This window comes from Armigeres subalbatus, chromosome 1, assembly GCF_024139115.2.
Source record: "Armigeres subalbatus isolate Guangzhou_Male chromosome 1, GZ_Asu_2, whole genome shotgun sequence".
NCBI lineage: Eukaryota > Metazoa > Arthropoda > Insecta > Diptera > Culicidae > Armigeres > Armigeres subalbatus.
Window position 1 is genome coordinate 190411439 of NC_085139.1, and position 27865 is coordinate 190439303.

Sequence of the window (27865 nt, forward strand, 5' to 3'; positions counted from 1 at the left end):
TATATAATATATATAATAGAGTGCTTTGAGAATAGGTCGTATGTGCAAAAGAGAGTCTCTCTTTGCCTCCATTCTCTTTAGATTATTACAGATCTATAATAAAGTTTACTTCAGATTTCTTGGCAGATATCAGAAGATTTTAGCTTTCTCTAGCGTTCTGAAGTGGAAATGTGGCAAAATATGCAAAACTAGCTTATGTACAAGCGAAAGAGAGCGTGAACAAAGAGAGCCTCTCTTTTGCACATACGACCCATTCTCAAAGCAATCTAGATATATCAAAACAAATAAAATGATTTTGAAATTTTTGTCGTCGTTTTGCTTGCTGTCAAACTCAAGCACCGCACAAGGTTTTTAAATGGTGGGAATGGCCGCACTTCATGAAAATCCTAGGATGAAAATCGCAAATTTCCTCTCAGTGTTCAATGTACACGCTACGATTTTCTTAAACTATATGTTCGCACTACGGCCTGAATAACATATGTTATTCAAATTATCGACAAAAGAAAGCTCATCAAGATAGCCGAATAACATGTTACAAGGCCTAGTGCGAACTAGAGGCCTGAATAAGAGAAACGCGGATAGCCTCGTGGCGCCAATCGAACCGTCAAAAAATAGCAGCCAATAGGCCTTTTCATATGACACTGCCGGGACTGCACTTGTTTACAACCGCTGAACAGGCCTGCAAGTCCGAAGCTGTCACTTTCATAGAAGAACTGTCAATTGACGGAAAAATCAGCTGATTTTAAACGTCTCGTGAAAAGGCCTATCGAGCAGGAGACCTGTCAAACAGACAAAATGTTGGCTCAAATACTAAAAATGGCCAAACTCGATTTTATGCCATTGATCAACAAACAAAATTGAATGTATTTTACATTAGTTTGCAATAATATATGCAAGTCATTAACAGATTATGAAATGAAATTCCATTGTTTATTGGATTCAATTGTTATGTAATGTGGACACATAAAATAGCGGATTGTGAGATTTTATCTACATAAACCATTTCTTTCTTTGCATGTGTTGTTCTTTGATGAAGAAGATTGAATGCAGTGTTGGACCTAGTTGGGTCAAGAAAATCCAACTCTGGAGTGGGTTGGTCGGTGGCTGGATATGCCATCGGACCTAGTTGGGTCAAGAAAATCCAACTCTGGAGTGGGTTGGTCGGTGGCTGGATATGCCATCGGACCTAGTTGGGTCAAGAAAATCCAACTCTGGAGTGGGTTGGTCGATGGCTGGATATGCCATCGGACCTAGTTGGGTCAAGAAAATCCAACTCTGGAGTGGGTTGGTCGGTGGCTGGATATGCCATCGAACCTAGTTGGGTCAAGAAAATCCAACTCTGGAGTGGGTTGGTCGGTGGCTGGATATGCCATCGGACCTAGTTGGGTCAAGAAAATCCAACTCTGGAGTGGGTTGGTCGGTGGCTGGATATGCCATCGGACCTAGTTGGGTCAAGAAAATCCAACTCTGGAGTGGGTTGGTCGATGGCTGGATATGCCATCGGACCTAGTTGGGTCAAGAAAATCCAACTCTGGAGTGGGTTGGTCGGTGGCTGGATATGTCATCGGACCTAGGTTGGTTAAAAAAAATCCAACTCTTGAGTGGGTTTGTCGGTGGCTGGATATGCCATCGGACCTAGTTGGGCCAAGAAAATCCAACTTTGGAGTGGGTTGGTAAAGTGCAAACCGAACAATGCTGAGAAGATTTTTGAATATTTTCTGGTTTTGATGCTTGAATGTTTTCTTGAGCCTGGTAAGCTCAACCCATGATAGCGAAACGAAATCAGTTCTTGTTTTTCGTCGAATGCTAGAATGTGTAAACCGAACAGTGCTGAGAAGATTTTTGAATATTTTCTGGTTTTGATGCTTGAATGTTTTCTTGAGCCTGGTAAGCTCAACCCATGACAGCGAACCGAAATCAGTTGTTGTTATTAGTCGAAGTTAAAATGTGTAAACCGAACAGTGCTGAGAAGATTTTTGAATATTTTCTGGTTTTGATGCTTGAATGTTTTCTTGAGCCTGGTAAGCTCAACCCATGATAGCGAAACGAAATCAGTTCTTGTTTTTCGTCGAATGCTAGAATGTGTAAACCGAACAGTGCTGAGAAGATTTTTGAATATTTTCTGGTTTTGATGCTTGAATGTTTTCTTGAGCCTGGTAAGCTCAACCCATGACAGCGAACCGAAATCAGTTCTTGTTTTTCGTCGAATGCTAGAATGTGTAAACCGAACAGTGCTGATAAGATTTATGAATATTTTCTGGTTTTGATGCTTGAATGTTTTCCTGAGCCTGGTAAGCTCAACCCATGATAGCGAACCGAAATCAGTTCTTGTTTTTCGTCGAATGCTAGAATGTGTAAACCGAACAGTGCTGAGAAGATTTTTGAATATTTTCTGGTTTTGATGCTTGAATGTTTTCTTGAGCCTGGTAAGCTCAACCCATGATAGCGAACCGAAATCAGTTCTTGTTTTTCGTCGAATGCTAGAATGTGTAAACCGAACAGTGCTGAGAAGATTTTTGAATATTTTCTGGTTTTGATGCTTGAATGTTTTCTTGAGCCTGGTAAGCTCAACCCATGACAGCGAACCGAAATCAGTTCTTGTTTTTCATTGAATGCTAGAATGTGTAAACAGAACAGTGCTGAGAAGATTTTTGAATATTTTCTGGTTTTAATGCTTGAATGTTTTGTTGAGCCTGGTAAGCTCAACCCATGATAGCGAACCGAAATCAGTTCTTGTTTTTCGTCGAATGCTAGAATGTGTAAACCGAACAGTGCTGAGAAGATTTTTGAATATTTTCTGGTTTTAATGCTTGAATGTTTTGTTGAGCCTGGTAAGCTCAACCCATGATAGCGAACCGAAATCAGTTCTTGTTTTTCGTCGAATGCTAGAATGTGTAAACCGAACAGTGCTGAGAAGATTTTTGAATATTTTCTGGTTTTGATGCTTGAATGTTTTCTTGAGCCTGGTAAGCTCAACCCATGATAGCGAACCGAAATCAGTTCTTGTTTTTCGTCGAATGCTAGAATGTGTAAACCGAACAGTGCTGAGAAGATTTTTAAATATTTTCTGGTTTTGATGCTTGAATGTTTTCTTGAGCCTGGTAAGCTCAACCCATGATAGCGAACCGAAATCAGTTCTTGTTTTTCGTTGAATGCTACACTCAAAATAATCTACCCGTTAACGTTACGTGAAAAATCACGTAACCACAAAATCTCACTCATACCACTCACTTTACCTGATACTCATAAAACGTAAGCGGTGTAACATGATTATTATTCAAATTTTCGTAAAATTCAGCTAAATAAACTATATGATTTACGTGAATTTCATGTCACTGGACATGTCACTTTGATGAGAACTCACTCAGATTGTTTTATGTTCTGTCAGAAACATTCATCATAACCCTAGTCAGTAATTAGATATATTTTCTTCCCAAGTTCTGATTTCCGATGGGTATGCAGGAATCGATGATTATGAGCGAAACATTGCCGAACCACGAAGGAAAAGTTGCCAACAGTAAACTAACCTCAACTGATCATCCCGTGTTATTTCCACACGATGTAAATGATTTCCTCCGGCGTTGATCCGGTTCCCGGACATCAAAAGTTTCCACCAAACTTATCGTACCCTGAGAAGACCTGTCTGACGAAATTGCTAATCCACACCAAGGGGTAGCCGAAAAATCCAAGGTATGCAGTCTTTTTCGGGTTTCCCCGGCTAGGAAAAACTTGTGTCGTTTTCGCTGATCAACAGCCTAAAAATGTATTCATGAATAGATTTTCAATTCGGAAATAAAAACTGGAAAATAATTCTTTGTCACATCTTTCATTTTTCATAAAGCAAAATCAAAACAATCTAATTCAAATTAGTCATGACAGTAATAAAACAGTCACGTAATCTTCATATGATACTCTAGTAACAGCCGTTTGAGTGGAGCTGAGTGCCTCCACCTTTGAATCACTTAATTGTTACGTGAAAAGTGCTGTGGAAAAAATCCACGTCTGTATTCACGTAAATATGATGGGAAGATTATTTTGGGTGTAGAATGTGTAAACCGAACAGTGCTGAGAAGATTTTTGAATATTTTCTGGTTTTGATGCTTGAATGTTTTCTTGAGCCTGGTAAGCTCAACCCATGATAGCGAACCGAAATCAGTTCTTGTTTTTCGTCGAATGCTAGAATGTGTAAACCGAACAGTGCTGAGAAGATTTTTGAATATTTTCTGGTTTTGATGCTTGAATGTTTTCTTGAGCCTGGTAAGCTCAACCCATGATAGCGAACCGAAATCAGTTCTTGTTTTTCGTCGAATGCTAGAATGTGTAAACAGAACAGTGCTGAGAAGATTTTTGAATATTTTCTGGTTTTAATGCTTGAATGTTTTGTTGAGCCTGGTAAGCTCAACCCATGATAGCGAACCGAAATCAGTTCTTGTTTTTCGTCGAATGCTAGAATGTGTAAACCGAACAGTGCTGATAAGATTTATGAATATTTTCTGGTTTTGAATTTTGATGCTTGAATGTTTTCCTGAGCCTGGTAAGCTCAACCCATGACAGCGAACCGAAATCAGTTATTGTTATTAATCGAAGTTAGACCACAGAGAAACAGACGTCTCACTTAGAACAAAATGGAATTAAAATCATCGTCACGGAAACATTATCGCCCAATGCTAAATGCACTGTGATTGGACAATCGGAAACCAGATGGCGGTAGTGTGCAAACGTCAAACACAAGCTAAATCGATGGAAGCGCCATCGGTGGCCGATTGACCACCTACAAAAAATTGAATCTTCCGTTGAAAAGGTGAACGATGGAACATGTGTTGAGTGAGACGTCTGTTTCTCTGTGGTTAGACTGTGTAAACCGAATAGTGCTGAGAAGATTTTTGAATATTTTCTGATTTTTTTTTTGGAGCTTGATATGCTCAACCCATGACAGCTATTGTTTTTAATCGACAGCTAGAGTGTGTAAAATAAGAAATACGGAAATTTTTTTTAAATATTTTCGGTATTGATGCTTGGATGATTTCGTAACAGTGATAATAAGCCATAAAACGGAATCAGATATTGTTATCCATATACTGAGCTTTTTGAATATTTCTCGGTTTTGAAGATATTACAAGAGTAGAGGAGAAGGAGAATGTAGAGTATAATAATAATGAGGAAACTAACTAAAAATCATTGTGTGTATTATACTTAAAACTAGTCAGTTTTCCGAGAGCGTGTAGGGCTTTTGACAGTTGGATCCTTGTAATCGTCAGTCTGATAAAAGAAGTGAAGAAAAGAGGAATGCATTTTGGCCGCGCTCACCGTATTAATTCCGCTGGAGATTCCGGGATGGAATCTAAAGCGGAATTCACGACAGCAGAGTCATATTTTCTACCCGCGTTCGCGTTTCTCTTATTCAGGCCTCTAGTGCGAACATACACTGAAAAAAAAATCCGTGGTAGAAACTACTATTTCGTAGACTACTCTGTTTTCAAAACAACCATGGAATTTCAGTAAATTTTACCATGGTTTCAGACAAATTCACCACTGTTTCAGTTCAAGTGACAACATTCCGCAAGGGCCTCAGTTGATTTTTACTGCGCGCATGGTAAAATCAAACGGGTTTGTTTTCTGCTGAAAATGGTAGTTTCGACTGCGATATTTTTTTGCGTGTAGTATTAATGAGGCAGGATTAATGCGTCCAATTCGAGAATCTTGGTATCCTGGGTGCTGCGGATGCGGTGCTGCGCTCAAGCGAGTAGAGGGATATTTTGAAATCACTACCATAAACAAAATTGTATTGCAGTTACTTGGCTGTCAAACATTTCCCGATCTTCGAATTTCTCTTTCCATGCTGCATGAGGGCGCACAAATGCTCTAGACTCTAAATAACTTTACGATTGTTTACATACATTCCTGTTCCAATCAGCTGCTAAATATCGTAAAATTTAGAAACGAGTGCTTTTTATTTGCATTCGTACTAATATTCCACTCGAAATATAATGTGAAAATATTGTATTCTTTGTAATACAAAACTCAAACAAAGTTTATTTTTATTTTTTCCCCAAATAATAACAATACTTCTCAATATTAGATCAGAAACGAACATAACCACAATAGGGCACTGCACGGAAACATCTCTTTTTCTTTCGTTCCTTATAAATTTTGACGTTTACTGGCCTTGTTGTTTTCTAATTTCTTTGCAGCGAGGAAGAGACAAAGCAGTCCGTGCAGTGCCCTATCTTCAATGTTTGGCTCCGGCACAATAGAAAAGTTTGGCTTCAGTTTGACAACCAAATCGATTCTATTCGCACCACCCAGTTGGTATCCAGCTTTTTATGCACGGTAATGGCGGCTCCGTGGGCTTAAAAGTGTATTCGTCCCTGTTCTTCTTTGACATCTGGCTTGGGTTTGACATTCCGTTTTCCTCCTGTTCTATAGGTTGAGGGGAGAGGGCAATCGAATTGTCAAACCCAAGCCAGAAGTACAGGGACGGATACACTTTTAAGCCCACAGAGCGCGAAAATCTGGAGACCGGCGGAGTGAAAAACGTATGAAACGTTTGGCCTGACCCCCTCCCTCCCCTACAGCGTTACGTAATTCGTGAACCGCCGAATAAAGCAATGTTCACAAAATGAGTTACGCCCAAATCGTAAATCGGTCTCGAATTTTCAGTGTATTTTTTTTAGTGTGCGTGCTTTTGTAAAGCTTTCGGAGCAATTTTATTCCTACCACTCCCCAAGATCACTGCAGTATCGATGCATGGAAAAAGCTTTTCGTCTTCCGTTCGTTCTGGAACTCCTCCATTTTAATTTCCTCCATCGGTCTACAATCACGCTCTCTTGCGTTAAATTATTCTGCTTCCGGTTAATGTAGTCGTTCCTAGTACTCCTGTTTTTAATAGATGTAAATTAGAGAAAAAGTAGTTAAGTGTTTTCAGAATCTTGTGTAACTCAAAAATGAAAAATCACGAGAATTGTTCGGAGCCATCGGATGATAAGAATGGCGGATTGGTGTTGCTTCCGGGTACTAGTTGGGGTAAGTTGAATTTCGGAATTTGAAATTAATATTAATTCCACCGGTTTTCAGCCAATGAAATGGAGCGCAGCATAACTGAAACCTCGGGTCAAGAAGAAAAACAGAACTCCATTACTTCATGTTTCGGCAGTGCCGTGGAAGATCAGGATGGACATTCCAATGATGGGGACAAGTCAGTGTCAAAATTCTACCGCAGCGATTATCCAGTTACGCAGATAAACGGTTGTCGGCAGTATGGGCCACCGAAAAACTGGGTTGGCCCCACGCCTGGCTTCGGTTGCGAAATATATGTCAGACGAATTCCGCCGGAATTCACAGAGGCCAATTTGGTGCCACTTTTCGAACGATTTGGGAAAATTTATGAAATGCGCCTAATGATGGATTACAGCAACAATAATCGCAGGTATTGTTTTGTGCGTTATACAAACGAGGAGGATGCGAAGGTGGCCATCGAAGTCCTGAATCACCATTTTGTGCAGGAGAATCAAACACTGGAAGCGCAGAAGTCATTCGAAAAGTGTCGATTGTTTGTCGGCAATCTGCCGAAAGAAATTGATCGTAAAACAATTGAAGTTGCTTTCCGGTCGCTTTTCCCGGAAATGACCCGCTTCGTCATGCACAACCGTATCACCGATGGGGAGATGAATCGAGGGTTCGCTTTCATGGATTTTGCAAATCACGCCGCAGCATTGCGCGCTAAAAAGCAAACTACGCCCGGCTGCATGCGCATGTGGGAACGAGATATTAAGATCGTTTGGGCCAACCCACAGCAATCTTTGGACCATTCCAGAGTGGACGATGTGAAAATCATATTTGTCAGGAATATTGATCAGAGGGTGACGACGTCAGACCTGTACAATTTGTTTGTTCGGATGGTACCCCGACAGGATATAATCAACATTACTAGAGTACGTGAGTTTGCGTTTGTCGAATTTGCGCTGCGGCAGCAAGCAGAAATGGTGATGCATGTGGCCCAGGGGTATGTGCTGCATAAGTTCGCGCTGGACATTGAATGGGCCATGCCACCACTAAGGTAAGTTTTTGCTTTCGGTGCAACTTTCTATTGGTCCTTTCGGCTGGTAAACACAAACATGAGCGCAAAATGAACATGAATTGCGTAGTTACACAAACTCCCATATTTATTTTTTTGATGGTTGGTGCTGAAGTTGGTACTTTGGTCGTTCGTGTGTAATATTGTTGGTCAAACCGTTGTATGGTTTGGAAGTCGGGACTTCCGAACCCAACTTTCTTTATCAGTCAAGCAGAACTACCGTGCTGTGCCCTTATTCCAATCAGCGTCTAATTCCAAGACAAAATGATGAATAATAAAGATTTTTTGTCTAAAAACAACAGAAAAATATCCTTGTAATTTTCTATGGTTATGTATGCATGAAATGAAATGAAAACCAGCGTCATTTTTAGCGATTAATAGTGAAAATTTAAACAAAATTTGTTGGTCGTCACTACGAGCGCCATTTTGACTGTTTTCATTAACCCATTTGCTAAGAACGTCTGTCATCATATTTAAGCATTTTTAAGTGGAAATTTGCCCTGGATTTCAAACACAGCAGCATAACAAGACAAAACAGGCAACATTATAGCATATTACCAAATTGTAGCCTGTATTTTCCCGATAGAAAATGCTGAAAAGCGAAAAATATCTTGACCGGAATAAGGGTACATCTAAATCTACTCGTTCCTTATTCCGTTCATTGGGTTTAGAGGATGGATTCCGAAAATTCCGTGTTTGAGAATACAATCTGTGAGCAAGAAAAGGTACATCGTACATGAAGCCATATGAATGGTGAACATTTTAAATTCTATCCCGCAAGCAGGCAGACCGAAAGGAATTCCGTTAAGGTCACTCCTGACGGAATCCAAGTTCAAAAGTGCTCGCGTTTTCGGGGGCACACCACTCGATACGGAAGCAACGCGCAACTGTCATTTTTATTATTTCACGCATGCTGCGACGCAGCAAAGCTAAATCAACAAAAATGACAGTTGTGCACCGCCTCTGAATCGAGTGGTGTGCCCCCGAAAACGCGAGCACTTTTAAACTTGAATTCCGTCAGGAGTGACCTTAAGGACTCTACTCGAGACCTTTTTCAACTCGTGCCGGGAAAATACAGTTTTTTCAGGTAATGATTTAATGATGATTTATAAAGTGAATGCTGGACAATGTTAAGAAAGGGTTTCCGGAGAATACGGACAGTTTTAAACAGCACAATCCGTTCTTGTTTAAAAGCTTTATCCGGAAATTTCTTGGCGAATTTCTATTAAAAAACACTGCCCTCTCTGAGCTGCAAATAAGGTTATGTTTTACCGAAATCCGTTAATTCTTCGTAGAAGTAGGGTTATCCGGTACTTTAAAGTACCGAAACTTTAAAGAATATTCAAATTGAACGAAACAGTGATACAAACAATTCCAAACAAACAGAGACATTGTTTTGGAAGATTCAGATCAGAATTAAAGGCCTAGTATCCAGGCTCTAGTCAAAACGTAACAATCCCGCACTACCAGAGGCGCGGCCACGTCCCGATACGTGGGTAGGACAAAACGTCGAAAATACATTTTCTAGACCCAAATAATATTTGGGAACATTAAAACTTGAATTTACAAACATAAAGAAAAATGAAGGCGAAGCTGTCCATGTTCCAACTATTACTGGAGTATCAAATGTACAAAATACCTTTAGGGAATTTCATGAACTTTCCGCAGATCCTTAGATAAATTATGAGAGTCCCTTTGGATATTAAATGTTTTTAATCAGTACTATTTAAGGGGTTCTCAGAAAACTCAAGAATAATGTTACCCCGAATTTTAGACGTATTTCTTTGTAACTTATAAGATTGCATGCAAACGAAATATATTTGTGATTCCTATAGAATTCAATAAACTTTTAGAAGTTTCCAGAATTGTTTTTCTCATAACACATGTGGCTTGCTACCACATGTCCGAATGTGCTATAATCAGATTATCAACGATTGTTTGATTCACCTGCCTTCGGTCAATGTTTATAAATGAACCGTTTGTTTGAGAAACTGCATATGTAACATTTTTGGCCAAAATGAGATTTTTATATATTCTGAATCCTCGTCCAAAAATACGTATTCTGGCAACAAACACGAAAAAACATTTTTTGTTCAGGAATGTATGAAATTTTTTCGAAAGATTCGGTGCCAATTTGTTCAAAAACAGTTTTTTGTTGTGTTCTAGAAATTGTGTAAAATGGACTTATGCAGTTTCTCAAACAAATGATTCAAATATATTTTGGCTTTAAATCCCACCCAAAAAAACTCAATAGACGGGCCGAAACGTCGGGCAATGCGAAAATAAACCCGTTTGAATACAACAGACTGAAAAAGCCAAAATATATCAATAAACACCCCAGTCGGACTGTAATCAATATTTATAAAATTTCAGAAATTTTCTGTGCCTTCCTGAGCTTGAAGAAATAATAACGCACTTCCAAAAAAAATGAATAATTTTGTGGAAGATTAGAAAATATTTAAAACTTCAAGACTTCTTGGAAAATCTCTATACATAATTAAGCACTTTTTGATGAGGAAGAATTCCTCGTGGATACTGAGGAGTCTTTTCGAAAAATATGGCTTCTTTATAACCCCGGAAACCTCCACGGTTGCCAGTTTCAAATCTCTGATTAACTTTGAAATATTTGAAGGATTTTTTTTTATATCCAGAAATTTAAACAGTATGGATAGTATTAAATCCTTCAGTTGTCCATATGGTATGTTCTTACCATAATCATGGGTAGGATAATGCTTTAACTGTCCTAGCCAGGTATTTTCATGCGTAGGACATGTCCTACCTGTCCCACACACTCCCGGCGCCACTGCGCACTACATACTACCGAAATTTATTATTATGCAATTAATTAACATGTTGATAGTAATTCCCAATATATTATCAATTTCTTATTTGTATAATTTGACAAATTCTTTAGTTTTTTTTCCTAAATAAGGTACCAGTCAAAACGATTAATGCAAGAGATGGCGTTTTTTCAATGGTAGTAAAATCGAAATTTTATCACTATGAGACTACTAATCAGTGCAAACTAAGTGCAGGAGATAATGTTTTCACCTCATACTTCATTCCTTTTCACTACTTTCGTCTAAAACACCACCATTTTCCATTAATTTGCAAAATACTTGATTTGCCCATACATTTTATCGATTTCCAACTACCATTCTTCCATGAGCTCATGGTGTAAATGAATCGCCTGCTTTGAGCGTGCTTACAACGGCACACCTAGTGTGTTAACTTTCTAAAATCAGTATGGCGAAAGGCATCTAAGGTTCGATTTCTCAAAATTAAGCACCTTAATCGAAAAAATATTTGGTAGGCGTAGTAGCGGACACCATCCTTCATAACCGGTACCAAATAGTTTTTCATGAAAAGTTCCTAATTTTGAGAAAACCCGCGTTAGATGTCTTTCGCCATACAAATTTCTGGCGGTTAACTCTTGCTGGCTATTTGCGCATATACGATAGCGCCTGGATGTGGAAGCGGCGGGTAGAAAATCAGCCACTGCCAATAATTCATTGTGAAAATCTCAGAACATAGAGTAGCAGGCTTAACAACACAGATAGAAACGCCGGTATCGCCACTCAGTGACGAGTACCGTAAACATGGTGCACGGAAGGTTGTTGTCTACACTTTTTACGGCTGCTGCACCCTGGAAGTAAATGTCATCGAAGTAAACAGTCGGTCCCTTATTCATGCCACAAATTTTTACGTACTTCTTGTCAACTGCCAGAATTTGCCAAAACTTGACATCTACATTGTGGGAGAAACAAAAACTAATCTTATTGGATTACTCATATGAGCAAAAATTCCTCACTCGTGAGTGAGCAAAACCACGTTTGCTCACTGTGAGTACTCACAGGTCGTGAGTAACTCACGCGTGAGTACTCACGGAAAAAATGAGAAATGAGTGAGAATTTTTACTCATATGAGTGAGTTTCTCAACACTGATCAAAACTACGTTGAGGATAAAGTGTAAAACTCCGATAAGGTATTTTATCTGCCCTTTTCTGTGGTACCTAATGCAACTGGGCAGCTAGCAACAATGTTCATGTTGAATATATCTCGAATGGTACGTGAAACAAACGAAAAAAGTAAACTTGGCTATACTAGGGAAATATCATTCATTGTATTTTAAATTTGGAAGGAAATTACATTTTAAGCTTTTTATTTGCAATATTATAATAAATGAAAAGATGAATTTATGAGAAAAATGATGCCTGGTATTAGCATCTCCAAGAAATTAAATGTTTTTCGGGTGATTGGAATTAGGAACACGAATGAACGGAATTAGGAACAATGCCATTTCAGATGATTGGAATTAGGACCACATAATTGGTCAATTTTGTTTTCACTAGTGGAGCCTAAGTTTATGAATGCATCCCAACATATTTTATTTTCAATTGTATATAGAAAATAACACTATGTAGCGAAATTGCAGCTGCAAAACGGCTATTTTTAGAGCTTTTAGACATAGTGCATTGTCTTAGGTGAACGGAATAAGGGCACAGCACGGTAATTCAGAAATTTCAATTTGAATCTCATCCAAAGATATGTCATCACTGGGAAGACCTTTCAAGACGACTTTTAACAATCGCTCAGTTTTGTCGTCGTATGTGAAGAATTCATGGCGCTTCTCAGTTAAATACTGAAGAAGACGTTTGCGGTCGTCAAAGGATCCCGGCAAAACGCGGCAGTCACCCTTCCTAGCAATCTGAAATGAAACCTTGATCCCCTGAAGGTTACTCAAAATCTCATTCCGGAAGCCAGAAAACTCGGCAACAGATACCACAATTGGCGGAATCCTTTGCTTTTTCGCATGAATCGAATCACCTGGGCTAGAGGTAGATTCGATTTGCTCAATTTCATCATTAATCAAATCGAACTGATTGCTCAGTTCGATTGGAGAAGAATTATTTCCGATATTAGAGTTAGAAGGAATATCTGAAGTTTCCTGCTTCCTTATATTTTTTCCGCGCTTGGGCAGGACGGTCTTGAAACCTTGTTTCTTTGAAGGAAGTGGAGAATTCAGAGACTCCCCCTTCCGCTTGTTTTTATTTATGCTCATTGCTAAGCGTGGAGACGTGACCTTCTAAGAGGTTTTTTCCCAGAACGGTGTCCCTGCAGGATTACCACCGCTTGTCAAAATTTTACTTCCGCAAACGGGCCCAACGTAAAACGAAGGCACGGGTCCTTGCAAAGATCGTAACGGGATCAGTAGGTACAAATAGCGCTGAGAAGCACTGTTGAAATTTAAATAGCTTCGGGTAGTATTAAAAACTTCCTTCCGCAAAGAGAGAAAATAGAACCGCACAGCACGAAAGCACGATGCGCTCTGATTCGAATGGGGAATAATTTTTATTTTCCAAGTACATATAGAGCTGTGGTACGCAAGGCTAAGTAGCAGATGTCCCTTGCCTTTCTCCGGATAATCTATCATCGCATTTTTTTTTGCTCTACTTTTTTTTATTCCAGCATTTTGAAATAAGTTTCCTTCCGCGCGCACAATTACGAACGGGAAGTAGGGTATTCAATAGAGTGGCCCAGCCTAGTATGGGGAGAAAAAAAAGTCGTCGGATTTTACGGCACCCCCAGGATTTTGCCTTTAGGTAAGAAAATCATTTTCTGAAAATTTCAGTCTGATCGGTTATTGCATAAGCTGGCGCAATTGATTTGAAGTTAATATGGGGGTTTCAGCCGAAATATATGAGAATATACACCTCTGTTACTATTTCGTACAGGAAACTGGATGAAAGCACCCGATTGAGCCCAGATTTGCAGGAAATGAAGTTAACGTGCCCATGAACAATTCGACATAAAATTCTACTATTCTAAATAAACTTTAAATCAGTTTTTGGCTGATTTATTGGAGTTGGGTTGAGCACTTTGAAATTCATTAATTGCCATGAAAACATACGCATGCAATCAAAGGTGCCTGCGATGCGTGATTTCGCGCGCACTGAAACATAAGTAACTGCACGCGCGCCACAACACATATCGCAGCTACGTTCGATTACATGCGCTTGTTTTCAAGGTAGGGGAAAGTGGGGCAAGATGGCCACCCTAAGCGACAACCCTTGTAAAATAGTGACACTCTTTCAAAATCTGCTGATTTGTCCATGAAACACCTTCATGATGACCCTTCTTAGACATAAGTATCAATATACACTGACTAATGACGTTTCAGTATCTTATAAATTTGTTTTAAAAAAGATGTTTTTATGATGCATATATTTACCATATGGGGTGATATGACCACCCCCTCGGGGCAAGACGAGCAAGGCCTAAAAATTATATAACAAAAAATGCTAAATTTATTTAGAACAGGGGGCTCTTTTCCTGCACTTCTATGGATTATGTACAAATGATTTTCCGCTTGAAAATGTCAAATTCCATGTTGATTTGTTGACCACTGGCTCTACGACAATATCAAAATTTGCCAAAAGCTGATTTTTACGATTAAAACTATATTCGTTATTCTAAATCATCTCTGATTCAGGCAGAAACTCTTGATCATTTTTAAAATGCATTTGAGGGTTAGGCGACTCTTAATCCTGAAGATGACCTTGTTTCTAATACAGTTGGCAATACCGCCCCAAGCCGACATATATACAAAGATTTATATCCTATCGAGCATTATGATTGTGAATCTTCTCAAATTATTATTATAGATAGGCTATAATTATATAAATGCCTTGGTAAATATCAATTTGTGCTAAAAAATCAGTAATTTAGGCTTCAATCCTTAAATAATGTAACGACAAAATTATAAGAAAAATCGAATTTCAACTAAACCATCTTCAAATCAATATTACAAGAACAAGTGAGGTTGTTAAAGCGCGTTTTTCAGTTGTATAGCCCTTTTACATTATTGTTAATCATTCCTCGTAATAATAATGTGAATATAATGCTCACTTAAGTCACACTTAACGTTGGCCGTCTTACCCCATATGGCGATCTTACCCCACTTTCCCCTAATCAATGAATTTCAAAGTGCTCAACCAAACTCCAAATATATCTGCTAAAAACTAATTTAAAGTTTATTTAATCATAGTAGAATTTTATGTAGAATTGTTCATTGGCATGTTAACTTCATTTCCTGCAAATATGGGCCCAATCGGGCTATTCCATCCAATTCCCTGTACGAAATAGTAACAGAGGTGTATTTTCCCATATATTTCGGCTGAAACCCCCATATTAACTTCAAATTAATGAATCAGATACAGTGGTTGATTTCCTACCCGCCGCTGCCGTACCCAGGCGCTAACGTATATGTAAAAATAGCCGGCAAGAGTTAACCACCTGAAGTTTGTATGGCGAAAGACATCTAACGCGGGGTTTCTCAACAGTAGGAACTTTTCACGAAAAACTATTTGGTACCAGTTGTGTAGGAAGGTATCCGCTACTACGCCTACCAAATATTTTTGCGATTAAGGTGCTTATTTTCGATATATTAAACATTAGATGCCTTTCGCCATACTGATTTTCAAAAGTTAACTCCTAGTGTGTCGCTGTAAGCACGCTCAAAGCAGGCGATTCATTGCGCCAGCTTATGCAATGACCAGGCTGAAATTTTCAGAGAATGATTTTCTTACCCAAAGGCAAAATCCTGCCCCGTAGAATCGGACGACTTTTTGTATCCTGGGCCAGTCTAGTATCCAATCATGATTTGAACTAGTGAAAAGCGTATTATGGTTTGAACCATTTTGAAATCAGTAGAAATTACCATCTCATTGGCAGGAAATGAACCTAAAACAGTATGAATGGCATATTTAGGTATACAGGAAGTGATAAAGTTTATTTAAACATTCGTACATACTGTTTAAGTAATAAAATAAAGCGATTTAAAAACGTCCTGAATTTGCGCTAAATTCCCCCCACCATTGGCATAATTTCAAAAAGCTCGTAAAGGACGCATTTTATGACACAGGATTAAGATCAATTTATCAAAAGAATGCTATTTTTATCTGTAATCGATTGACATCATCATACAATTGAGAAACAGTTTTAAATAGTTAAAATAGTAACATTTATACAAGGTAAAAACTGATCATGGTTTGAACTAAATTCGTACCATGGTTTGAACTTGTAAATGCAGTCATGTTCTGCTGCTGTCCGCTAGGAGCGCTGCATGCGCCTAGCTGGAGCATTTTGTTTACATTTCCAATATGAAAAATCGCAAATTTCATATCGATAATTTAGACGATTTTCACACGTTTCGAGTTACTAATCTAATGCGAGAAGATGAATAGTAAAACAAATTTGCTTTTCTATAGATTTTCTCAGCGTTTCATGCATGTGATTAGTATTATATTTAGGAGCTGCTGGCTGCTGCAGTAGTTCAAACCATGGTACGATTTTAGTTCAAACCATGAACAGTGTAGTTCAAACCATGGTACGAATCAAAGTTATGTAATTACAGTCCCATCCCGATTTTGGCAACATTTTCTCCCGATTTTGGCAACAACCCCGAAATTTTGTTTTATTACTTTTTAGAGCTAAAACCTTTTTATTAATATGAAACAGGATAAACAAAACCAAAAGTGAATGTCATTAAGGTTTATATGCGTATTATGGGCTCTGTACGAATAGTGGGCACTTCACTGAAATAATGAACCACCACTCGTATTACCGCTCATTGCAAACAATTTCCATTGAAATTTTTCTGCTCCTTATATTCACCTTTTCCATGTCCCTTTTCACACTACCCTAATCCAACCAGCCCACCGTAGGATGTCGTATTTTTTGGTATTTTAACTAATTTTGTCGTCGAAAAGCTGACTGTACATAGTACAACACCTATTAAGCGAAGCCGGCTGTTTAAATCATAATGCAACCGATGCTGCATGAGTGATCCAGGAGCAAGCAAGGCCCAGTAGGTTTAGAGTGAAATCAGGAGTGATTCAGTTTCATTCCAAATTTTCGACCACTATTCTAGTTTGAATCTGGAGCAAAATAGTACAAACTCGCTGGTTTCCCCAGCAGTGTTTCATTCATGTTTTTCAATTTTTTTATTAAACAAAATTTTTATGTTGCTGCCAAGAAAGGCGCCGTAACGATTGTATGTCATACCCAGAAACCCATTGCCCAGAAAGTGATTCCCCAGAAATTAATTCCCCTGAATGCACTATTCCCCAGAAAGCCATTCCCCAGAATACCACAATCCCCAGAAAGACATTTCCCAGAATGCCCCCATCCCCCGAAAGACATTCTCCAGCATACCATACCCCAGAATGCACCATTTTCTAGATTTGACTAAATACCACTAAAAAAAGTTCGTATTAATACTAAATATATACTAAATACTCGTTTGACATAATGCCGTTTGGCATAAGTCCGTTTGGTATAAGTGCGTTTGGCATAATGACATTCGGCATAAAGACCATTTGACATAACGATCGTTTGACAAGAAAAATAGTCATAATGATTTTAGGGACATTTAGCATAACGACCATTTGGTATAATGACAATTTGGCATACAAATTGAAAAATTCATAAAAACTCTAGGATTTCTTCCAATCAAATGCGTGCATGCTTCCTCGTTATAAGGAGAAATCGTGAGCTTTAAAAGATGGAATCATCAGGTCATTTATCTTATTCCGTTTGTATGCGTAGAAAAGAAATCATATCAAATCGACTTTTGCGATCTTTAAAAAAATGGATCATCTAGTCTTCTGCCTTCTTTCGGAAAAGGCGTACTTTTGAAGCGGTCATTTACTCTTTTGCCCTTTTCAGGGCAAATGCATGCTTTTAAAGAAGTCATCTACTCTTTTGCCTTTTTTAGGGTAAATGCATACTTTTAAAGAAGGAGTAATCTACTCTTTTGCTTCATCCCGGGCAAATGCGTACTTTTAGAGAAGGAGTCATCTACTATTTGACATATTCCGGGCGAATGTATACTTTTAAAGAAGGAGTTATCTACTCTTTTGCATTATCCCGGGCAAATGCGTACTTTTAAAAAATGAGTCATTTACTCTTTTGCCTATTTCCGGGCAAATGCATACTTTTGAAGAAGTAATTATCTACTCGTTTGCCTTTTTTTCCGGGCAAACGCATACTTTTAAAGAAGGAGTCATCTACTTCTAAGAATGGAAATCATATATTCTTATGACCCATTGCATTTGATACTTTTTTCAACGATTATGCCAAATGTTCATTATGCCAAATGACCTCGAGGTACCCAACAAATTATGTCAAACGGCCTTTAGACATTTAAGTCGTTATGCCAAACGGTTTTATGCCATATGGTCTTCCCCCAATATGAACAATGAACATAATGAATTATCTGCTCCTTCGTATTATATGTGAACCTTAACAAACAAATCAAATGGGCTCCATTTCGGGCAAATGCGTGCTTCAAAAGAATACAGCATATGTCGTTTTGCCTTATTCCGGGCAAATGCGTGCTTCAATATAAGTATTTTTGAATAGAAATATAGTATCTGGTATTTATAATTTATAGAAATGACAGCGAAAGACATAGTTTTTTAGACTGATACTTTTTTCTGGGGAACGGATCATTCTGGGTTTTTGGTTTCTGGGGAATGGGTCATTCTGGGGATTTCTTTTCGGGGAAATAGTACATTCTGGGGAATATCATTCTAGAGAATTGGTCGTTCTGGTAAATGGAATTCTGGGAAATACCATTCTGGGGAACTGATTCTGGGGATTGGTATTCTGGGCATTGACCTATAACCGCCGTAACTGCAAAGTGAATTGATCCGTAGATGAAATGACGCGTTCATACACCAAAACAATTGAAAAATATGTAAATCTCGTGATTTATTCGTGGTTCAAATCTGCAGAAAATAGAACCAAGCGTTATACCAGTTTTATTTTTTTGACAGTTGACTAGTATAAAAAATGAATCTGGAACAGCTGCTGGGAAAATTTATGTTTCAGATTCATATTCAAACTGACAGCCCCGAACGATTTGAATCACTGCTGATTTTACTTTTAATTGCTAGTGATTAGCACATTCGATTTTCTAAATTCGCTATATAGCCATCAAGTAGTTTTGGTCATTATGTGCCTCTTTTCTGATACCAGTCGAGAAACTGTCATTTTATAATTTTTTCCGTCTTTCTGCTGCATCCCCGTATAGATAATAAGCAACAATTTTATTTCAAAGCGTCTTATTGTTTAAAATTGACGCGAATTTGTCTAGCGATTAATATCAGAACACTGTTGGCTTTTCCAGTTTCATGATGTGTCAATTGCATAACGAGCCTTTTGCATGTTTGCCAACAGTTCAACAGTAATGGTAAGAGTGTGGTAACATGTAACCGTAAGGCTCCCGAGAAGGCATTGAACAAATCAGATCATGAGAAAAAATCGTGTTAATCTAAACCATCTTGATGCTTTGCGCGGGCAAGTTATGAGGTTCCTAAGATCTTTGAAATTGGACGTCCGATGATTCACCGTTTAATGATCTTCAACGATCACCTTTGGAAGCCTATTGAGTGAAGCAAATCACTTGGTAACACAACAATAAACGTCGTTACGGTGCGCTGATAGTAGAAGCCATTCAAGCATTCTAAAGATGAAGACCTCTATGAGTCTGGAACTCTAGCACATTGAATGTGAGGCGTTGATACTTTCTCTCGACTATCTTATCACTTTGTAAGAAGAGCGAATAAAGCAGAACGCATGATGTGGTTTGATAGTTTGGTTTCATGGTATTAGAGCAAACGAATGCAAAATCGTAGCTCACATGGATACCTCACCACGGCTTGGCTTGTTAGACGGCGTACATTGTTTATCACATGAACGATCGCCCCTACTCGTTGTTTGGCATCCATCTGAGCGAGGCAGTTCACTCATTGGCTATGGATGCTACGATTGGAATAGATCAATCATAGATCAGAAGTGGAGTACCTCCTGTGAAGTTCACATGAGATCACTGGTGTAATTCTAGCTGCTTCAATAGGCGAGTGATGCGTCACATGTGGTTTTATTAATATTTATTCAGCCTAAGGCCGTAGTGGCCTCTGCGGTGCATAACAGTCGTCTCCGTCCACTGCTGTACGTTACCAGTCACGCAGTCTACGTAAGGGTCCGTAAATCGTCATCCACCTGATCAATCCACCTTGATCGCTCCACACCTCGCCTTATTGTGCCTGTCGGATCGTTGTAGAGAACCATTTTTACTCTAAGTGCGCGTTGGTCCTCCACACGGTCCTCGGTACGGCAGTGAACTCTATTCGATCGGAGTGTTTTTTTTGGAGTCCAAAGTACGTACGCTTTTCTGTCACGTTACGTCTCCGAATTTGTCTGCTGGTATCGTTATCGGAGGTCAAGTGAGCACAAGTACATGAATTCTTAAATCACCTTGGTTTCGTCGCCACTGATACAAGCTCGTGGTGAATGGCGGTTTTCTCTCTTGAGCCTACTTCATCTTCAACGTGTTAATGACCAGTCCAAACTGCTTTGCTACCCTCTTCAGTCTGATGTAGGATTCTTCCATCTTTTCAAAGTTATAATAATGAAAGTAGTGCGTGGAGAACTGGAGTGCGATGACCTGCAGCGAGCACCAGTTTATCCGTAGCTTGACTGCTGTCGAGTGTCATGCCGCAAATGGCCTTTCAGCTTCCAATTGGCTACACTGTCACTCGTAGTTCGAGTTGCACGTTGAAGAAGCATCAAATAATAACGGTTGATCGATGGAAAATAGCTTAATAGGAATTCTTATTTTTTAGTCTATACAGCTTAATTGAGGTAACATAGAAAGGAACAAGACTTTATTGTTCTTGGTTCTTGTATTTGGTTTTTGATTCTTGCCAAAGTTACTTTCGATTTTTTTATTCTTCTCTCTTCTTCTTTCTAGTTTTTCTTTTTTTATTCTTCCTTCTTTCTTCCTATTTCCTTCTCCCTTTTTTCTTCTTCTTTTTTATTCCATTCTTCCTTTCCTTCTTTCTTCTTCAACTCTTCCTAATTCCTTCTTTCTATTTCTTTCTTCCTTCTTCGTTCTACCTTCTTTCTTCTTAGTTCTTCCTCCATAGTTCTTCCTTCCTCAATCCTCCTTTCTTGTTCCTATTCCCTTCTTCCTTCTTCTGCCTTCTTTGTTCTTTGTTCCAACTTCTTCTTTCTTCTTCCTTTATTTATCTTTGTTGTTCTTCTTCCTTCTTTCCTTTTGCTTTCTTATTTCTTCCTTTTCCTTGTTTTTTCTTCTTTTTTCTTTCTTGCATTTCCCTGTTTTTTCTTCCTTTCTGTCTTCTTTCTTCTACCTTCATCCTTGTCCTAGTTTCTTCTTCCTATTTCTTTATTCTTTTTTCTCTATTCTCCCTTTATTCTACCTTCTTTCTTCTTATTTCTTCCTTCTTTCAACCTTTTTTACTGTTCCTAGATTCGTCCTTTCTACTTCTTTCTTTTTTTCTTTCTTCCTTGTCCCTTGTTGAAGAAGATGAAGATTCTTCATTCTTTCGTCTTATTTCCTTTTTTCCTTCATTTACCTTTTTTCCCTTCTTCCTTCTTCTTTCTTTTACTTTCTTCCTTTTATTTTTATCTTCATTCTTGTTCCTTCTTCCTTCTTTCTTCTTCATTCTTCCATTTTTATCCTTCCTTCTTTTGTCTTGCTTCTTCCTATTTTCATCTTGCTTCATCATTATTCCTTCTTCCATCTTTATCTTAATTTTCCCTTCTTCCCTCTTCAATGTTCTTTCTTCAATTTTTCATCTTTTTTTCCTTCACCCTTCTTCCGTCTTCCTCCTTCTTTTTTCTTTCTTCCTTCTTCTCTGTGCAATTTTTATTCTTTATTCTTTATTTATGCTCGATGATCACTTTTTCTCGGATTAAAAATCCCGCTAGATTCGACTACACGCTTTTGAATACCAGCATAGAACGTCTGAGTCATGTCACGTACAAAATGCATATTTCATACGTTGTAGGTAAGGCTTCCAAAACCCTGGGCTTCATCTTTCGGATGGGTAAAGAATTTTCTGACATTTACTATCTAAAGTCGACATTTACTGTCTAAAGTCTTTGTATTGCTCACTGGTGCGGTCGATACTGGAGTATTGCTCCGCCGTTTGGAATCCCAATTATACGAACGGTGCCGAACGAATTGAGTCCGTGCAACGACGCTTCCTACGATTTGCTCTGCGTAGACTACCGTGGAGAGATCCATTACGCCTGCCAAGTTATGAAAGCCGCTGTCGGCTTATCGATCTGGAGCCGCTAAGAGAACGCCGTAACACCACTCGAGCTGTGCTTGTTGCAGACGTTTTGCAAGGCCGAATAGATTGTAGTGATATTTTGGAACAGATTAATATTAATGTACAGCCGAGAACACTTCGCAATAACGCTATGTTAAGAATGCCATTTCGTCGGAATAACTACAGTATGAACGGTAGTATTGAAGGATTACAGCGTATATTCAACAGGGATTCTACAATATTCGACTTCAACCTGCCTCGTCAGACGCTGCGTCGAAGATTCAAAGAATTTTTCACATCGCAATAGATAGCTGTTTTAGTGTTTGTGTCCATTTTTTCTAAGCTTTTGACGATATGTATACTTATTTTTTTTATTACCATCATTAGGACATAAGTAGTCTGTTGATGTAGGCCTTAAATAAATAAATAAATAAACACTGTGATAGTTTATTCTTTATTTCTTATTCCTTATTTCTTATTCCTTATTTCTTATTCTTTATTCTTTAGTTTTTATTCTTGATTTTCTATTTTATTTTTTTTTCATTTTTTATTCTTTATTCATCATTCATTCATTTTTCTTTATTCATCATTCATTTATTTTTCTTTATTCATTATTCATTCATTATTCTTTATTCACTATCCAACCACTCAACATAGTTGTACAACAAATCGTATGGTTGGGAATAATTCCATCCCCTCAATTTCAGCCTTTCGATACATTTCAGCTTTCTGGTACTTTCAGCCTTTTGAGACTTTCAGCCTTTCGGGATTTCAGCCTTTTGAGTTCAGCCTTATGAGCATTCAGCCTTATGTGTTTCAGCCTTTCGTAGGACACCCCGCAGATTCTGCTAATCCGAACCTATGCAAACATTTCTTGAAACAGCCATGTTCAGACAACAAATGTGTGAGGTGGAATTTGATCTGACCAGTCTTCAAAAAATCTCACTCTAGGAGCTGCTGGGATTCAAAAAATGAGATCGAAACAAATCTTATTCCCACAATTGATCCCAATCCTGGCAAGCATTGCTTTTCTATAAATCACAAGGGATGATTGAATCCTGGGATTCAATCCTTGTCCTCTAGCCTTATCTGTGGGAAATCTAGTCTTCCGAGTGATTTGAATGTCATAGTTGTTCACTTGTTCTACCTATGGCCTTGTAAAAAGTAAGTTTGATAGTTTTCTTCCACTTCATCTAACATTCATTAACTTAAAATTTTGTTTTCCCTTTCATAATAAGGACAAGCCGCATCCACGTGCTCCCAAATATTTAAGGTATTAGCCCTGGTCTGATACTTACAGTGTTATAACTCATTTTGTGCTGTACAATTTTTAGACCAAATTCTACGGTTATTGGTTTGAGCCTTATACAGAACAATCACTAATCTCCAGCTAGTCAAAAGCTAGCCATCAAGCGAGTGCGGTTCTCAAAACAGTAATGTCGTGGAACAGTTTGGTTACATTTCCCTGCACCAAAAAACAGCTGGAAGCATCAACAACAAGACCCCATTTTTTAAAATACTCTGAAATCTGTCCCATTGCTATTCCTCATGATTTCATAATATCAAATAAATTAAATTTAATAAAAAATCTAAATATACGAATAAAGCCGAAACGTTTGTTCTATTTCATATATTCTGTGTTCTTTAATAATCAGATTGCCAGTCCTTTGCTGGTTCACTTGAGCGTTTTCTATTATTGAGACAAATGAAAGACTTTCTAGACTTTGTGATACTTCAAGTCGGTTTGGCTTTAACTTGTAACGAGCCAATAGTAGCTCGAATAAATCCATCCAATCAAGATTCAAAATTATATCGTCATCAACAGCGAATCAGTAACATCACCGGCAAAATTAAATTGTAGCCAATCAGATTTGTTTGCTAGGTACAAATCATTCTGGTCCCCGCGCAAAAGTATAAAAGTAGGGACCCAACACCAACACGTGCAAAAGCATCAGTATCGCTATATTCGTTGGACAGTAAAATCAAAAACCAAAAAGCAGAGAGAGATTCCCAATCCTATCCCAACCACTACCAGCGAACCGAGGAGCAAAGCCCCAACGAGGAAGCCCTGTCGTGCCAGACAATCGTACCCACGACTGCGTGACGCACGAGGTACCTGGTTGCCGGTACTCACGCTCAAGAGTACGCGGCCGCATTACGCTATTCCAATCGATTGCCGGTCCTGCCGGTTGGACCGTATCTGTCCCGGCCTTTGTTCAAAGGTGCGCGGGTTATCATCACAGTGGATTTGGCAGCTCCAGTGGTTCTGCGGTAAACCAATCGCAATTATCATTGCGCGGAATAATCAAAAGGCATTTCTGAATGGAAATAGAATAATTTTCAGAAAGAGTTAATTTTCACGTCCTGTCTTTTGATAGGTCTCCTCTGCATGTGAATAAGTCCAACAAATTTCATTGTTACAACACAGTAATTAGTTGTAATTAGTGTTTGTGATTATCAGTCCAACCGACGTAAGCAGTGAATTGATAATAGTTGTTATCATTGAGTGATCGCTCCTTTTTACAACAGCACCAACAACGGTGGTCGGTTTGTCGGAGCTTCGTGCTGCCTCCAACCAACAGGCGTTCCCAACCAGTGACCCAGCAGCTACGTGGGAATTGGTGTGGCTTTGGCCGAAGAGTAATAAGTGTGCACACTTCAGTAATGATGCTATTTTTTGTAATTGCGCGTGAGTAAGATAAGAAGAACATTAGGGTAAGTCAAAAATTCCCGATACGGCCGTTTTTTGAAGACTTAGTAAAACTGTATCAAAATGGATTTGATTGGTATTTTTTTAGTAAATAGTTTTAAAATGAGTGAGATATTTGTCTTTGAATTTTGATTGATTTCCTATTAATTGCTGTGCGATTCCACGACTAGCCGCAGAGCTAAAACCGGGCAACCATTAGAGAAAGTGAGGTTTTGCATCAGGTTTCGGCCTGATTGGCGCTAAAGCAAAACTTTTGGCAACGGAATCAATCTAGATTCGTGTCGTTGGATATTTTGTTGTCCCTAATTTGTGGTCCACCAAGTGAAAACGTTACAAACTTAGGTAACTTTATCTGAATAAAACGACATTTTTGCTATACCTTATGTAAATCTGCTTTTACTGCCATCAAAAGAAAAGCTGGTTTGGCTATTGGTTGAACCCTTCGTGGGATCCGTTTAGGTTTATCGATATCAAAATCTTCTTTATCTGTTTTCGATCTGTTGAATCTATCTTTTCCAATGTATTGTTTGGTCCACATAAATGGTGATACCTATTTAAATGTTGGAAGTTAAAACCTTAGATTGGCGAATTTCTGTAGATCTATAACCAAATTCAACGCAGCCTTTTTAAATTATTATTGAAATGTTGATTAGAACAAGCGAATGCAATTGTGCTGTTGATCAGGCGTTATCAAATTTTATCCAGAGATTAAAGGATGAGAAGCACTTAGATTGACAGGTACACAAACGCAGAGATTGAATCCCTATGATTAAATCCCAGAATAAATCTTGCATGCTGAGATTTATAAAAGTTGAGATTTGTAAAAATCCCAAAAATAAGGATGAAATCAATGCATGCTGTTTTAAATCTGAGAGTAGAATGATGCTCTTGAAACACTGGATCTGACCATTGACCAACTATTGACCAACACGATACGTCATATAACTATCTATGTACTTACAAAACTGTCTCTAAAATCCGAGAGCTCTGCTCATTTTTGTGTTTTCCCTACGATACTAAAATATAAATAATGTACACCCAGTTTTTTTTTCACGTTTTGGTTTTAGTCGTTTAAGACTTTCAGCGTCAATGAAACAATGAGTTAACCCCACGAAAAAAATCACAAAAAATCAGAGAAAATTCAGGGGGTATTTAAAGTTCAAGGGTAATCAACAAAAATATGAATTCCAACCGCGTAAAAAAACCTGGGTGTATTTCAATTGTTAGCTGCTATATTCCGCAATAATCTTTGAAGCATCTGACGCGCCAAATAACTCTTAGACCTACCCACAGAAATACATTCCACAACATGAAGAACTACGATTTCGACTCGCTGCTGCGACTAAAGTGTGTCGCTAATGAATGGGATCCACCGATCATAATCTATGGGCGAGTTTTCTCGTTCTGTGCCCTGCAGTACGTAGCTGTCCTCATTCGGCGCCACAAACAAGTGCACGTGTACTTCCTCGAGATGCATATCACTGGACTTGCCGACATACAAAGTCGAGTGTGCGAGGCAATCGTAACCTTGATTCTGGAGAAAGGAGTACTGCCTGAACCATATTTAATTTTGAAAATTAGGCACGATGCCATGAGGCTGGGTAAAGTTAAAGCAATATAAACATGAGGTCCTAGACGAATATATTTTTTTTTCTATATTTCAGTTGGTTCGGTTTCTTCACTTTCACGGCCGACTCTCAACTTGGCACAAGAAGTAAACGATTCGCTTGAGCTGTTCTGGACCGAGATAGTAGTTCTCTGTGAGGCGGCCAATGAATTCGTAAAATATTCTTTCGACGATCTCTTCGCCTTGTATCAACAAGAAATTATGACTGGTTTCTCTTTCCCGTATTTGGATACTATTCAACTTAGTGATCGCCTCATCGGTTGCCTCTGTCAAACGTTCCGTTGTCGATCGTCGTTCAACAGAAAACTGGACTGTCGTGAAATTATCTTCGTCTTGTGCGACCAGTACTCCATGACGAATTACTGCTTCTCTAAAAAGAACGACTGCAATGCGGAACAGATTTCTAAAATGGAAAATGTTGGTACTGCTGCTTTCAAATATAAAATACTTACCATGCTGCCGAACCGTATCGTACAAGCAAGCCGTGGTCAAGAGCCTAAGATCAACGCAGTCTACTTCGGATTAAATGCGTATGCGTTGGAAGCGGAGTACAGCATTAACAAATATGTACCACGTACGTTATTCCAAGGAAATCCACTAACGTTGAATCCGAACATTCCACCACCACCACCAATGCCAGGAACCATGCAACAGATGATGCCTTGCATGTTTAACCCGGTTCCCGTACCTCAGGTATTCAACGGTGACGTGGACCATTTATCACAAGCACTACAGCAACTCGGAATTAATTGCCCTTCCCTAGCGACGCATGCCTATTACGGACCGGCAACCATTCCACAGCCGCCGCTATTTGAGTCAGCACACTATTGGTGAAGAGCAACACGTGATGGTAACAAGTTTTTTTTATTGTTTTTTACTGATATTTTGGATGAACTTTTTTACTTTTGAAAAGTGTTTTTGATTAGGTTTAAGTGCATTGTCATCACTGATTTTATTTGATTCAAATGATTGTTGTTGTTAAAAAGTTTTAATCTAACTTTGACTTGAAATGACGTTTCATAACCATACATGTTTCTTAAATTTTAATTCCAATAAAAATTATTCTTTCAAATATATTTTTTGGGTAGAAAATCATTTTAAAAGCTGAAAGAGGAAAGAGAGGGACGAATTAGTGCTATTCTATAATTTTGGGCGGTGGTTGCTTCCTAGAAGTTATGCCTACCTCCGTACTACTCATAATCTTTAGTATTATGGGTCGTCCGTGCAAACTCAAACTTCGGACGCTTAAGCACTTTCTGATATACAATCATCCTGTTTACTCACATTTTACATCACACCGTTTAAAT

The 27865-nt window shown here is 38.6% G+C and overlaps 1 protein-coding gene across 3 annotated transcripts; it reads left to right on the top strand.

The window, feature by feature from the left end:
- Positions 1 to 6584: 6584 nt before the first annotated feature.
- LOC134209330 (uncharacterized) lies at positions 6585 to 27632 on the top strand. Of its 3 annotated transcripts, none has more exons than XM_062685332.1 (4): positions 6585 to 7011; positions 7075 to 8056; positions 26213 to 26532; positions 26596 to 27632. In XM_062685332.1, the coding sequence occupies exons 1-4, from the start codon at positions 6945 to 6947 to the stop codon at positions 27390 to 27392; spliced, it is 2166 nt and encodes a 721-aa protein (XP_062541316.1). In that variant the 5' UTR covers positions 6585 to 6944; the 3' UTR covers positions 27393 to 27632. The 3 variants fall into 3 exon arrangements, with proteins under 3 accessions (XP_062541316.1, XP_062541303.1, XP_062541309.1); XM_062685319.1 differs by having other exon boundaries at positions 6586 to 7023; XM_062685325.1 differs by having other exon boundaries at positions 6587 to 7023; positions 26225 to 26532.
- The last annotated feature ends 233 nt before the right edge of the window (positions 27633 to 27865 follow it).

What these genes read in the sequence shown, in the direction of transcription:
- LOC134209330 (XM_062685319.1), top strand. Translation starts at nt 6,945, where the DNA reads ATGAAAAATCACGAGAATTGTTCGGAGCCATCGGATGATAAGAATGGC. An exon ending in GCTTCCGGGTACTAGTTGGG is followed by an intron (nt 7,024 to 7,074) that starts GTAAGTTGAATT and finishes ACCGGTTTTCAG; the next exon opens with CCAATGAAATGGAGCGCAGC. An exon ending in GCACGATGCCATGAGGCTGG is followed by an intron (nt 26,533 to 26,595) that starts GTAAAGTTAAAG and finishes TCTATATTTCAG; the next exon opens with TTGGTTCGGTTTCTTCACTT.